This window comes from Fulmarus glacialis, unplaced genomic scaffold (genome assembly GCF_000690835.1).
Source record: "Fulmarus glacialis isolate BGI_N327 unplaced genomic scaffold, ASM69083v1 scaffold18928, whole genome shotgun sequence".
In the NCBI taxonomy this organism is placed as follows: domain Eukaryota; kingdom Metazoa; phylum Chordata; class Aves; order Procellariiformes; family Procellariidae; genus Fulmarus; species Fulmarus glacialis.
The window spans coordinates 2,329-14,694 of NW_009227784.1; the positions used below are offsets into that span (position 1 = coordinate 2,329).

The 12,366-nt window shown below is 49.7% G+C and overlaps 2 protein-coding genes across 2 annotated transcripts in view; one reads left to right on the forward strand and one right to left on the reverse strand.

Moving 5' to 3' along the window:
* Positions 1 to 122, forward strand: part of RASL12 (RAS-like, family 12) — a gene marked incomplete at its 5' end in the record, with an annotated part of 1,587 nt that extends 1,465 nt beyond the window's left edge. The window contains one exon of the mRNA XM_009583281.1: positions 1 to 122. This exon is cut by the window's left edge and continues 266 nt beyond it. Within this exon, the coding sequence (XP_009581576.1) occupies positions 1 to 122 (122 nt within the window).
* A 1,404-nt stretch (positions 123 to 1,526) lies between these two features.
* Positions 1,527 to 4,306, reverse strand: SLC51B (solute carrier family 51, beta subunit; the record flags this gene model as incomplete). The annotated part of the gene is made up of 4 exons (XM_009583282.1): positions 1,527 to 1,737; positions 2,561 to 2,651; positions 3,485 to 3,628; positions 3,932 to 4,306. Coding segments are annotated over 4 exons (821 nt in total), but the record flags the coding sequence as incomplete, so codon positions are not given.
* Between the last annotated feature and the right edge of the window lie 8,060 nt (positions 4,307 to 12,366).

Sequence of the window (12,366 nt, forward strand, 5' to 3'; positions counted from 1 at the left end):
GCAACTACAAGGAGATCCCCTCGGTGGCCCAGGCCAAGCTGGTCACCGTCAAGTCCTCACGGGCTCAGAGTAAGAGGAAAGCTCCCACGCTCACCTTGCTGAAAGGTTTCAAGATATTTTAGGACGTGTCCCTGTGGGCTGCAGAGGCGGCGGCAAGAGACCCCCATCCCCTCAGCTCAGCAAGGGCTGAGACCATCCGCAACGGACTCACGGGCACCGCTGCAGCCGCTGGCGGACGGGGGGATCTGCGCCGGGGCAAAGCCTGCGGTGACAATTCGGCGAGCAGACGGGGTGCCGAGAGTCCGAAATCGGCTGTGGCATCACTCCGCCTGCCCCCTCCCCGGCTCTCGTTCCCCCTGGGCAAGCGCTGCACCGGGGGCCAGCCCAGCTTTCCGTGTGGATCCAAGCAGTTCCCAGAGCAGCCGGAGCCACAGGCACCACTGGGAGGGCAAGGGCTGTCCCCAGGGACCCCCAGGCGTCCCCTGGCGCACAGCGCAGGGAGCCCAGGAAGGGGGAATTAATCATTAATCAAGCATGGAGGCACCCATCTCGTTTGTCTCACGGCTCCCCTGACTGAGCAATAAGTAAGAGGAATTTTTATTTCTTTTAATCCAAACAAGAAAGGTGCAGACATTGTTTCAGCCAACTAAAGGCCTCAGGTGTCCTGAAACTGATTCCCACGCATCGAAATAAGTCATACCAAAATAGCTGTTTTTTTAATCAACTTTTTACACTATAGTGTTCCTTTTCAAAGGCAGAGAGATGCTTCACTGATGAGAACACGCTCTGAAAAGCCTGTTTAAAAGACTGACGTATTTCCAAAAACGTCTTAAATTATTTCACGGCTTCTACACGTGCCTGATGAAGGCGTGAAGTGAAGCCTGAAGCAGCCCAGGCTTTACCTGTGCCCAAGCGAGGGCTTGGTTTCATTTGCTGTATCAGGTTAAACTTTCTGCTTCTCCCTGGAGTTGCAGTTACTCTGCAGAGTAAAATATCCACATGTATATTTGTACATATATACATATATATATATATGACCTTACTGATGGAGAGAGAGATTCAGTATGGGATTTTGATCAACCACTTTGGAAAATATTTTAATAAAGATGATTTCTGAAAAGAACAAAAGTGCCTCTGCTTCAGTGTGGCTGTTTTCCTGATGGGACTTGACGGCGCGTTCCCTGGCTCACCGCAGGAAAAGCCTCCCGCCTCCCGCCCCGGCTCAGCTCCCACTCGTTTGTGGCGGAGGCAGGCGGCATCTGAGGGAGGGGGTGAAGCCGGCACAGGAGAGAAGGCTGGAGGCAGCCGGGCGCAGTGGGTAAAGACCAGCCAGCCCCGAGCTGAAACGGGGGAGGCACGGGTTTGCCTCGAGTCCAGAGCTGCTTCTGCTGGTGCAGCTCTGCTGCCTTCTTTTTTTTCTCTGTTTTGTTTCCCCAGGCTAAACAGCATTTTTAAACTTCCATCACTATGAATTGAGACATTCTGATACATTCCTTAGGGCCTAAATGTTTTGACTTCAGCTGCTGTTATATGGCATCCTCAGACCTCTCTGTGTACAGAGACGTGACTGTCCCATCCTTCCACTGAACCATCACTTCTCCTGATCTCTGATCCTGGAGCACTGGCTCCTGTTCGGCCAGGCTGTATTCCTGCACAGGCATCAGGGCTTGCTTGGCTTCCAGCTCAGCCTCCTGGGCGGTTTGCAGTGCTTCTTTATACATGTGGATCTTTCTTTTCCTGCGAGAAGGCATAAAAAGGAAATGGGGAGTGAAGCAGGGAGCCCAGCCCTCATCTGGGGGCAGGCACCTACCCCCAGTGATGGTGACATCCATCTCTTCGCACCCTGGCCCTGGGAACACATTAGCTGCTTATGGGCAAACCCGGCCAGCTGCACTGCGTCATCTAAGTGGTCTGAAGTGTTTGAGTACACAGAGCCGCGGGGCTTACACTTGGAGAACACACAGCGCACCGCATCGCCCAAAGCGAGGCAGTAACACCCAGCAAGCCATCGTTAAAATGAGAGCATGGCAGACCTGTAACATCAGCTCTTTTTCTCTCATTTTAAGATGAAAGCTCTGACCCCGATGTAAGTTTTCTTGCTGTAGAAGACATCGAGTTGCTCCTCAGCTGCAGGGCTGCCGTGCAGCAGTATGGCCCAGGGGAACATGGTGGGAACGCAGACGGGGAAAGGCTGGGAGTCCTGCTCCAGAGCCCCTATATGCCCCTGTACTTATGGGAAAGCATCTCACACCCCACACTTAATGTCGCTTCCCTCCCAACAGCCCAACAGGCAGAGCTGTTGCAGACGCTTCACCCGTGAGGATCCAGGGCCTGGAGGAGTGAAGTGGCTCGTTCCAAGTGACACATGAGGAGAGCAGGGAGTCAGGCAAGGTTTTACAATGAAGCACGGTTCAAAGGGAGTTTGTTTTTGCTCTTCTCCCCATCGCTCAGGGCTTGTTCCTGCCCTGTGTCTCAGCATCTGCCCTGTCCTGTCTGTCTGCCTCAGGGGATCTCAGCACACCATCACACACCAAAAGACCCCCAAATTTTCTTGACTCACCTGTTTCGCACAACGTTAATGGCCAGGAGGAGAAGACCCAAAATCATGGCCACGAAGGAAAGCGCAAGGATGGAGTAATTCCACGCAGACGCTGGATGAAAGCACAGAGAGGTAGTGTTAACATGCACAGAGCAGTGTGGCTCACAGAGCCCAGCCAAGCATTTCCTGAGGATACCCAAGCTCAGAGTGCCATGGCTTGGCTGCAGGATGAGGGGAGAGGTGCTGGTGTCCAGCTCAGCACCCAGAGCAGAGCACCCACGTCACGTTTTTGGGCATAACCTCAGGCAACTCTCCCTTCCTGGGCAGGAGACTTACACAACTGCTTTCTGCCGCTCACAGCCCCCCGCCTCAGGCTCTGTATCTCCCACATCTGCCACACACGGCTTTTCAACCTTGCCCGAGAGCTGTGGGCGGCTGTGCCTGAGGGTGGGAGCAAGGCTGAGAGCTGCAGCATCCCACCATGAGCACTGCTAGAAGGGCCCCTCCGCTCTGCAGCCTTTCTTGCCTCTGCCACACTCAGGCAGGTAGATTTTGCCTTTGAACACCGGTTGGGGTGTGCAGCACAGATGGCAGCGGACGCTCCGTCCTTGATATTTGTGGCTTTGAAGTTGATCCTCAGGGTGCTGACCTGCTCATATCGATCTGCTCCCTCCACCCGGCCAAAATCGCTGGTCAACCCAGACCTTTGCTCTCCTGGCAGGCTATGCCTGGAAAGAGGCTGAAGCCCTCTCTGGGAGGAGACACTATCTCAGGACATGTCTTTACCCCTGCTTCTTCTGGAGGCGAGACTGAAGGTTTATATATCTGGGGTAAATCGCCTCCTCGGGTAATTCCCTCGGGCACCTCCATTAGGCAGAAGGTTAACAGCCAAGGACTCTGTATCTCTATTTCAAGTCTCAACCCAGGAATGTCAATGGGACTTACGGTCTTCTCTGCGGAAGAACCAGAGCAGTTCCTCCAGCTCTTCTTGATCCATACCCAGCGCAAGGGTCGCGTTGCCTGCTGTGTGGTCGTACACGCGTGTGCTGGTAAGGGCTGCAGGGAAGTACCTGTCTTGCTCTGCCTCAGCTGTGGAGAAAAAGAGCAGAAAGATGCAATGGTTGCTCACTGCAATACTTCAGGCCAAAAATGACCTTCCCCTTGCCTCCCAGGGTTGCCCAGCACGTCCCTCCAAGCAGGCAGAACGCAGCCGTGAGGGCACAGCCTTATCTCATACACAGAGAAGTGGAGAGCGTTTCTGGCTCACACTGCAGATCCCATTATGGTGGGGCACCCAGGGTTGGAAAGACCCCAGGACACTGACCGTGCCTTTCCACATTACCCAGCAGCACTTGTGCATGTACCACTGGTCCCCGGGTGTGCGGCACTTACCTGCTTTCTCCTCGCACACGCTCCTGTCTGCAACATCTTGCCATTGGGCCTTCAGGCCTCCCACGTTATTGAGAGCGACTCCTTTCCTGTTTGCCACCAGGAAGCCCTGGCTGCTGCCCAGAGGCGAGAGCAGAGAATTCGAGCAGTCCCAGGTCGTGTAGCCTGCGCTGCCGCAGAGACTTGTCTGCACTCTGTTGGCCCCCACCACGGAAAGGCAGCTATGCGTGCCGTGATTCATCAAAGAATCGCCTTGCCAAGACCAGTCCTGGAAATCTGACTCTGGATTACAGTCCTCCAGCAGTAAATTCCCATTCATTGGGCTGGCTTGTAAACACAGCTTGAGTTTAGCATTTTTCATCAGAAAAGCTTCAGTGTCTGCAAAGAAACCAGCATATGAGTTTCCCCCTAAGCACAGGACACATACGCACACAGAGTGTATAGGGCAGATGGGAATGACACCCAATTCTGGAACTGGGAATTGAGCATAGGGCAAAAGGCATTCAAGAGGCAAACTGCCTCCAGTCCAGCTTCTCTCTGCCAGGGCTGCTGGGCTTGTAGCTTAGCTTTCCCTAACCCACGCTTGTCAGCAAACATGGCTCAAGCACGTCCTTTATCTGTAGCTGTTCCCTGGAGAAGAGATGGCGGTAAGGTCCTCTCCTAGACTTGAGCTCTGCTGGGCCCCTTGGTGTGCTGGCTGGTGCCGCGCAGCCTGGCCCATGTTTAGCCCCTTCCTAAAGGCTGCTTTTTTGGTTTGTTCCAAGATGCAGAGGAGGCTCAGACCCTTTGGTGAACCTCATTGCTGGCTTCTGCTTTCTGTCTGGGGACAGACACCCTGATGTCCTGCTCCAGCTGGATGAACTAGGAACTGCCTCCAATATCTCCGTTTCCGGGGAACCAGAGGGTGGAAGGGTTTGGGGCTCAGGTCTTTCCAGTTCTGCTGTCTAACCTTAAAGTGTCAGTTGGAACATCCCTCTGCACAGTGGAGGTGCAGGTAGTCCCAACAGACGTTGATACTGGGTTTAAAAAACATCAAATCTCCGTAAGTCAGGTGTTTTCCTAGGTGTCGAAGAGATTGCAACAGTGCTGTGAGCACAGGCTTAGCGTGCAACTTTCTCCATGGTTGAGCCAGGCTGCTGCTGAGAGGTGTATACTGAGAAAAATGGGCCCATGCAGAGGAAGAAACTGTATTTCCAGAAAGTTAAGGTCTTTAATGCATGCCTTTGCCATAATACTATCTCTATGTGTTTGCCCTCAGCCAGTGAGGTATTCATACAACGATGCTGGAAACTCTTGCACGTGTACATCCAGTTCCTGCGAACCTGCCCTGCAGACAATGTCTTGTAACCCCTGCTGAGCCTGGTGTGGGTGAGAGCCTGTGAAGAGACACAGCCTCAGCACCTGTGACCTACTTCACCCACACTATTATCCTCTAAGCCAAGACTCTACCTTGCAGAAGGAAAAATGGGATTATCCAGAAGAACTTCATATTTGTATGTGCAGCTGGGATGGATCACGCCTTCACCAGTGTTTCTTCAGTGCGCAGATGCCTGGGAAAGAGAGAGAGCCGAGAGGTGAGGGATAACCTCGCAGCGTCCTCTGCCAGCTCCCACTGTGCGGTGCCACTGGTTTTATCAGTGGGAGCCCTGAAGTTATACAAGTTATTACTCAGAGGGACTGGATACAGCAGGCCAGCATGTTTCTCCTCTGGTGTCTACAGCAGATAAAAGGAGACAAAAGCACAAGCAGAAGTGATGATCTTTTAAACGACTCTGTGCTCATGCTGATTCCCCTCCCTGCTCCAGCTCTGTATTCAGAGAGGGGACCTGATGTACCCCTGCAGTTGTGGCACCTGTTTTCTTCTGCGAACGTGAGTCTGAGCTGCCAGGACAGGGTGCAGACATCCTGGGAGCCATTGAGGTGATAGCAGAGTGGGTCTGGCAGAGTCTGCTGCCCGGGGTTGGACCCCTTGCCTAGGTGACCCTGTGCAGATGAGAGCTCGGCTGCTGAGAGCCTGCCCCTCCCCAATTAACCTCCCTGCTTCCCTCCTTGCTCCCCTGCCACAATCCTTAGAGAATACATACCTTGTGGACAGTCACTATCTGCTGCCAACCCACGGATGGCAGAATAAGGGTGTGGAGATGAGGAAGTGGAGGGCTCAGCTCCAAGAGAAGGAAAAGGCAGCTTGCCATTGAAGCAAAGGTATCTCCCATCCCTCAGGGAAGCAGAAAGCTCCTCCTTGACCTTTAGTCCCTCACTTATCAGTGGCATCAATCCAGCTTTTATGGCTACTTGTCCAACTCAGTTCTTCAGCCTCCTTTGGAGGGACCTGACCTGAACTGAGCAGAGGGTTCCCATCTGTCCACTGTGAGTTAGTTTGAGATGGTTAGGCGGCTCTCCCCAGCCCATTGCTCCGCCACTGGCCTCATGTGAACTGTCACCCACCGCAGGTGAATGACACTACAACACACGTGTCCCTCAGACATGCTGGCCCCACAGGCCATTAATTATTATATGAAGACTTAGACTTTTACAACTGTCTGATACTCTCAACTTTTACCCGCCTTTGTAGTGTGGCCTGGCACTGAAACTGTTCCTTGGAAATGGCTCACGAGCATGTTCCACTGTGCCAGGCATGTCAACAATACTGCTGCTGACTCCTCAGGGAAGCATTTGTCCTACCGGTTATAAACCTAACGATTGCTACTATTTTCCCCCCCTTCTCAATGTCTTCACAATTCAAAGTTCACATTTTATAGCCAACCAGGCACGCAGGCTTGCTCCCTGCTGCCAGAAAACCACCTGTTAGCAATTCTTTGAGGACGGGACTCTGAAATACATGGTCCACTTTGACTCTGTATTTCAGAAAATATGGGTACAGCTGCTCCCTGCAGTTAGGCATGCCAATTACCTTACCGTTCAGGTAAGCTTTAGTTTATTCACATGGTTCACTCCTCAGAAAGGAGGAAATAAAGCCTTGGTGCCAATGAAATCAAGTTACAACTCTGCTACACCCTAATAAGAAGTGTCACTTGAATGTGTTAAATCTTGCTGTGCAAGGCTTCTGTCTAATCATTTGCTTGAACAGGAATATTTGACCTGCATGTTGCTCATTTTCTCCTAAGGTGTTTCATAACTTGTGGGGCACCTCCTGGCGTCTGCACTAAAGCTGCCATACACAGCAGGGATGCTAGAAAGCTGCTAGAAGTACTTCACTGCTTCATAAAGTAGTGACCGCCAAATCTCCCCCAGACGTGGGAGGCTGGAACTTCTCAGGTACAATACAGTAGCAGAATGGATATTCATCGTGCGTTAACAGGAAATTTAGGTAAAAGACTTTAAGGGAAACCCCCATTATTTTAAAGATCTTTTACATCTACATCAAACTGACCAAAGTAGTTTGGAAGTTTCATTCATCAAAGCTATAAAACAAAGTGTTCTCAGGCAAGTGTATCTATCCCAGCGGAGAGCCTGAGCAGGATCTAGAACACTGCCTGTACCACCAGTTTCCCCAGTAAGGAAACAGTGAGTCCCACAATTGGGCTGGACATGCTCTGGAGAGTTTGGGTCTTCCAGCCTGAAAGAGAGATTTTTAAAGTCATCTCCTCCAGCTTCCCCCACACAGCTGCTCTGCCTCGCTGCCCACATCCCGGCGTGGGTGAGCACTGCTCCACCAAACAAGCTGAGAGAGCGTGGGTGATGTCTTCACTATTTCTGCCTCGCCCACACGTTTCAGCAGTCACTCCGGCTGCTGTTGGATGGGGATGAGCCCTTAGATCCAGGCCTTTGACAGCTCTAAGCTGTGGACCTTGGTCTCCCAGCCCTCTGAAGACACCCAAGACCCTTCTGGGGTTGCTCCCCAGCTTGGGTACAACACAGGGAACTCAGGTGAGAGAAGGCTCATGCATTTTAGGCTTGTATGGAAGGAGGTAGAAAGAACAAAGAGGCCAGCAAGGAAACATTTTACCTGTGTTATTTTGAGTTTATATTTACACCTGAACTATTTTGTCATTTTTTTCTTTTTGCAAATGAGATTTTCACATCAAAAGCTGCAAAATTTATATGCTGTGCATACTTCAGGAACAAAGAGTCACTCACCAATGCTGTCCCAAATCCTCTGGTTCAAAATGAGGATCTGTGGACTTTGGTGGCATCCTTTGGTGGCATCTCAAGAAAGTACAGAAAAATGGCAAGTGACTGATTTTTGCTCTACATATTGATCCCAGCACTTAAATGGTAAAATCCTTCCTCATGATGGAAGCCTTTGGAGATATGAGACCCACCACACGCACAAGGCAGAGCTGAGGGATCGGTGCTCTAAATGTTGGCATAACCTGGCAAGGGGCCTGTCCCGTGCGGGAACATGCACGTCCCCAGCTGCATGTGGACTCTTTCCAGCCAGGGCACAGCACGCGGTGCTGTGAAACCACCATGTGCTTTGTATTTTGGGTTTTATCCCGTCTAATACTCAAGGCTGCTTACCAAACCAGATGTTGCCCTCACTCTGCAAATGAGAAGTCTTGAGATACTTACTATACTGATAAAAGTAAAGATGGGGGAAAAAAAGCCTTCTGGAAAGACCATAAAGTACAGCTTCTGTTAAGATGATAATGTCCCACCTACTCACTACACAATATGGGGCAATGCACTTATAATGTCCCAGTCTTTGTCAAATAGTCTCCTCTTGTCATTCAGCCTCTCTCTCTGGTGGTTATCTTATCTTAACTGATTGTGTTAAAATGCGTCAGTTATTCCAAATATATTATAAAAGTGGGATGCTCTGTCTTTGGGATTCATACAGGATGTACAGTGGTACACCACGGAGATACAGATGGATGGGTTAGTTTATTAAGGTACATTAAGGACAGTTCAATTAAAGAACACAAGAAAAATGTTTAATATTTAAAATACTAAAGCAAGAAGGCAGCTTGTACTATTTTTTAACCTTTGTATAGTCAAAAGTTAAAGAGCAAATCTGAGCTATATTAAGTATTTTCCCTTGACTGCTTTCCAGGCTGTTTATATGCAGGAGTTATCCCAGCCTGCTTCTCACTTGCCATTCAGTCCGACCTTAAACAAGTCATATTGCCTTTGCTTAAAATTTCCAAGGATCCGAGCTTTCTAACTGAAATAAATAAATAAGCCTTTATTTACAGATAGCTATAAATTAACCCACCAGCTAGCGCACCAGGAATGTCTGTTAATCTCCGCTAACTTACCAGAAACACGCAGTTCCCAGCAGAGAGGAAGCTACATTTCTTCTTTAAGCCCTGCTGTCTGAAGATGTCTCCTCCGAGCCCTCGTCAGCGCCTTACTACGGCGACAAGGTTGCCTTTCGTCCTACTCTCGGTATGAGCTGTGATTCATTCTGCTCCTGAGTCATGTGTGAAGGCCAGTCCAACAGGTGAGGTTTGCTCCAGCCCCTGAAAAAAACACACCTCTTTAGTGGGTCAATTTACCGCACGGGGTGAATGACCTTTTCCCAAAGAATGAAGCGTAGGAACTTCCAGCTTATTTGCTCAAGCTATTGGCATAATCAGTATTAAAAGAGCACGCCAAATAGAACGACACTCCGTAATAAGTTACCCTGGGGTTAAAATAAACTGTAACGTTCACTCTGCCTGGCTTGGTCCTCATTGCATAAAGGAAGCATGTCCTGATAAAGCAGATATCAGCCCCTTTTTTTTTTCGTGAATGTTCATTCTAAGGCTCTCAGAGCATCTTATAAGAGTGACTGACTTTGCAGGCAAAGCACAAAGCACCCACCAGAGATTTTGCCATCCCTGTTTCACAGGCACTGGCAATGGAGCTGGCTAAGTCAATAGGCTACTAAGAGGCTTTGCAGCGTCACGAGGCTGATGTGCTGCCTTTTTGTGCCAGCCACATTTGGAAAAGAGGATTCTTTCTCCTTGAACTATCTGATCCATGGATGGAGCTGCATACCGTAAAGCAAGCTAGATACCTCTCAGTGATGGGCTTGGAGCACACAACTAGCACTGGTTAGCTTAAGCTTAATTGGAGATGGGCACAGTCTCCTTACGTTCATCCTGTTCTCAGTGTTTCCAGCTTGAAATGAAGTGTCTTTGGCATTGAAGCCGTGTTCCAGTGTGATTAATCGTTTGAATCCCACCTCACATCCGACTCAGAGCTTCCTCTGGCTGCCCCTGTGAAATTTCACCCAGCAGACACGCACACTCCCCAAATGGAGCTGTTTTACTGTTCAGCGTCAGCCTGGCAGCGATCAGATGGGAGCTCTCACTCAGAAATGCATCCTCCGGGAAACAAGAGCTCCTTTCTGCTGGGGGAAGCAGGTCGAGCCAGGACATCACACCATGCTGTAAATCGTGCCGTCTTTCCTCCCCATTTCAAGTCGGATTATTTAAAAAGCGCCATCACACTAGGGAACACTTTTCTACAGTGTCCTTGTGACCTTTCCATCGCCAGGGAAAGGGTACAGTGACAGGCCAACAAGCAGTCTCACAAGCTACACAACAAAACCCTCTAGCTCACTGCCTTTGAGAAAGGTGCAAAGAAAATGCCTGGCCCCTGGAGCGGAATCTCTGAGTCGAGGGATGGAGACGCTAGCCACGGTGAAGAGTGACTGTAACAGGAGGAGGGCGACTGCAAAGCCCGAGGTGGTCTCTCTTCATCCCAATTTCCTACATGGCTTGATTTATGTATCTATATTTTAATTAAAAAAAAAAATTTCCCCAACTGCTGTGTGGAAGCTGGGCGTGACAGTACAACCCACATTTCCTTAAACTGAAGCCTCTGAAACCAGGTGGAGAAACCTGATCAGAGAAGACAGAGTGCCTGCAGCCTCTGGGAAGTCATGGGCACCTCTGCAGCTCTGCAGTGGCCGTTTGGATCCCGTCCTGCCTTTGGGCTGGTTGCAGAAGAGGTGTCCGACAGCTCCTCCCGTATGGGAAACGCCCAAAGCCCTTGCAAGTCCAACGTCCCGCAGCCAGTGGTGAAGTGATGGGCTACCTCTGCTCGCCTCCCCGGGGTGGAGTGGTGTGGGTCGGGGACAAGCCCTAGTGCACCAGCAAAGCAGTTCCTATTTCACCTCCTATGGCCCCCAAAAATAGTGTCAAGATGCAGGCAGGTGGCCGAGATGCCCTTAGGACTCAGAGTGATGTACATGGAAATAAAACCAGTTTCCCACTGGTTAGAGTTGGCCCTTGCGCCCAGCAAACCTCTCCTTCCCCAGAGGACCGCGAACACGCTCAGAAGCAATCTCTTCAGCAATGGCTGTGAGTGTTTTATTTCCTATTTCCCTTGACAACACTGGTGCTCTTTAACGGGAGATAATCTTTTTACTTCTTGGAGACACTTTCAGTGTCTTTGGCTAGGAAGCAAAGTGGAGATAGGATGGATTTGTGTTCTGCTTCCTCCTCGGATTTGTCTTCACTACTCTTAGGAAGAACTTGTCTGACCTTGGCATTTTAATTTTGCTTATCTTTTTTGATCCCTTCTGTGTCTTTGACCTGAAATGCCTGGTTACAGAATAACTAAACATTCAGGGTTGCTTTTTTTTTTTTCCCAATATACAAAAGCAGAGTTCAAATGCAGCAGGAAAGCAAGATTTGTGAGCTTTTTTTTTTTCATGAAACAATCAGATTGTTGCTTTCATTCTGCTGGAAAAATTTACATCGAAATAAATCTTCAGTTAAAATTCATGTACACTGTGTCCAAGGCATAATACTAAATAACAGCCGTAATCTGTTTGAAGTGTACAGTCGTATCAGATCTGAGGATGAATTACTTGGAGCAAGTATACTGGAGTGAATTTAAGTCTACTTCATAAACTCACTGCAAATGAAACATTAATTACTTTATGTGCAAGTCTGGCAGAAACTCAGCATGGAGTTTCAGTATTTCCAGGAGCCTTAACTACTGCCAGAACTGAGAATCTGCCTCCAGGGTTTAAGTCCCCTGATAAGCAGCAGGTGAAGCTCCGCACACAGCGCCGATGTTCAGTGCCTCCCATGCCGGGATTCTATACCTGGAAATTAACACCGAGGAGCAGCTGGATGCCAGGTTCAAATTCCCAGCTTTCAGGCAGCATTTGGGCCATCCAGACACGCATGGTACGTCCCTGGCCTTTCTGAAGTGCTGGTGATAAATCTAGGGTTTCACCCAAGACCTCAGAGAGCTGATATTTGCCGGCACGACACAGGACGTCTCCTTCCAGCCTGCCTTCCAGCAACTGCGCTGCCTGCTTCTGGAAACCATGAATATTTTTCAGCATCTGAGATATTATGAGGTCAAATTTTTTCAGCATCTGAGATAAGTGGTCAAATTACATGCTGTGTGGAACACTGCTTCCTCTCTTTTGCGGCCTGATAGCCGTAAGTGCCTGTAATTGCTTACTGTGCAACGACTAATTGTTCCTTGTTTACCAGCTCCATACTATCCATGGTGAGACTGACTGCTCG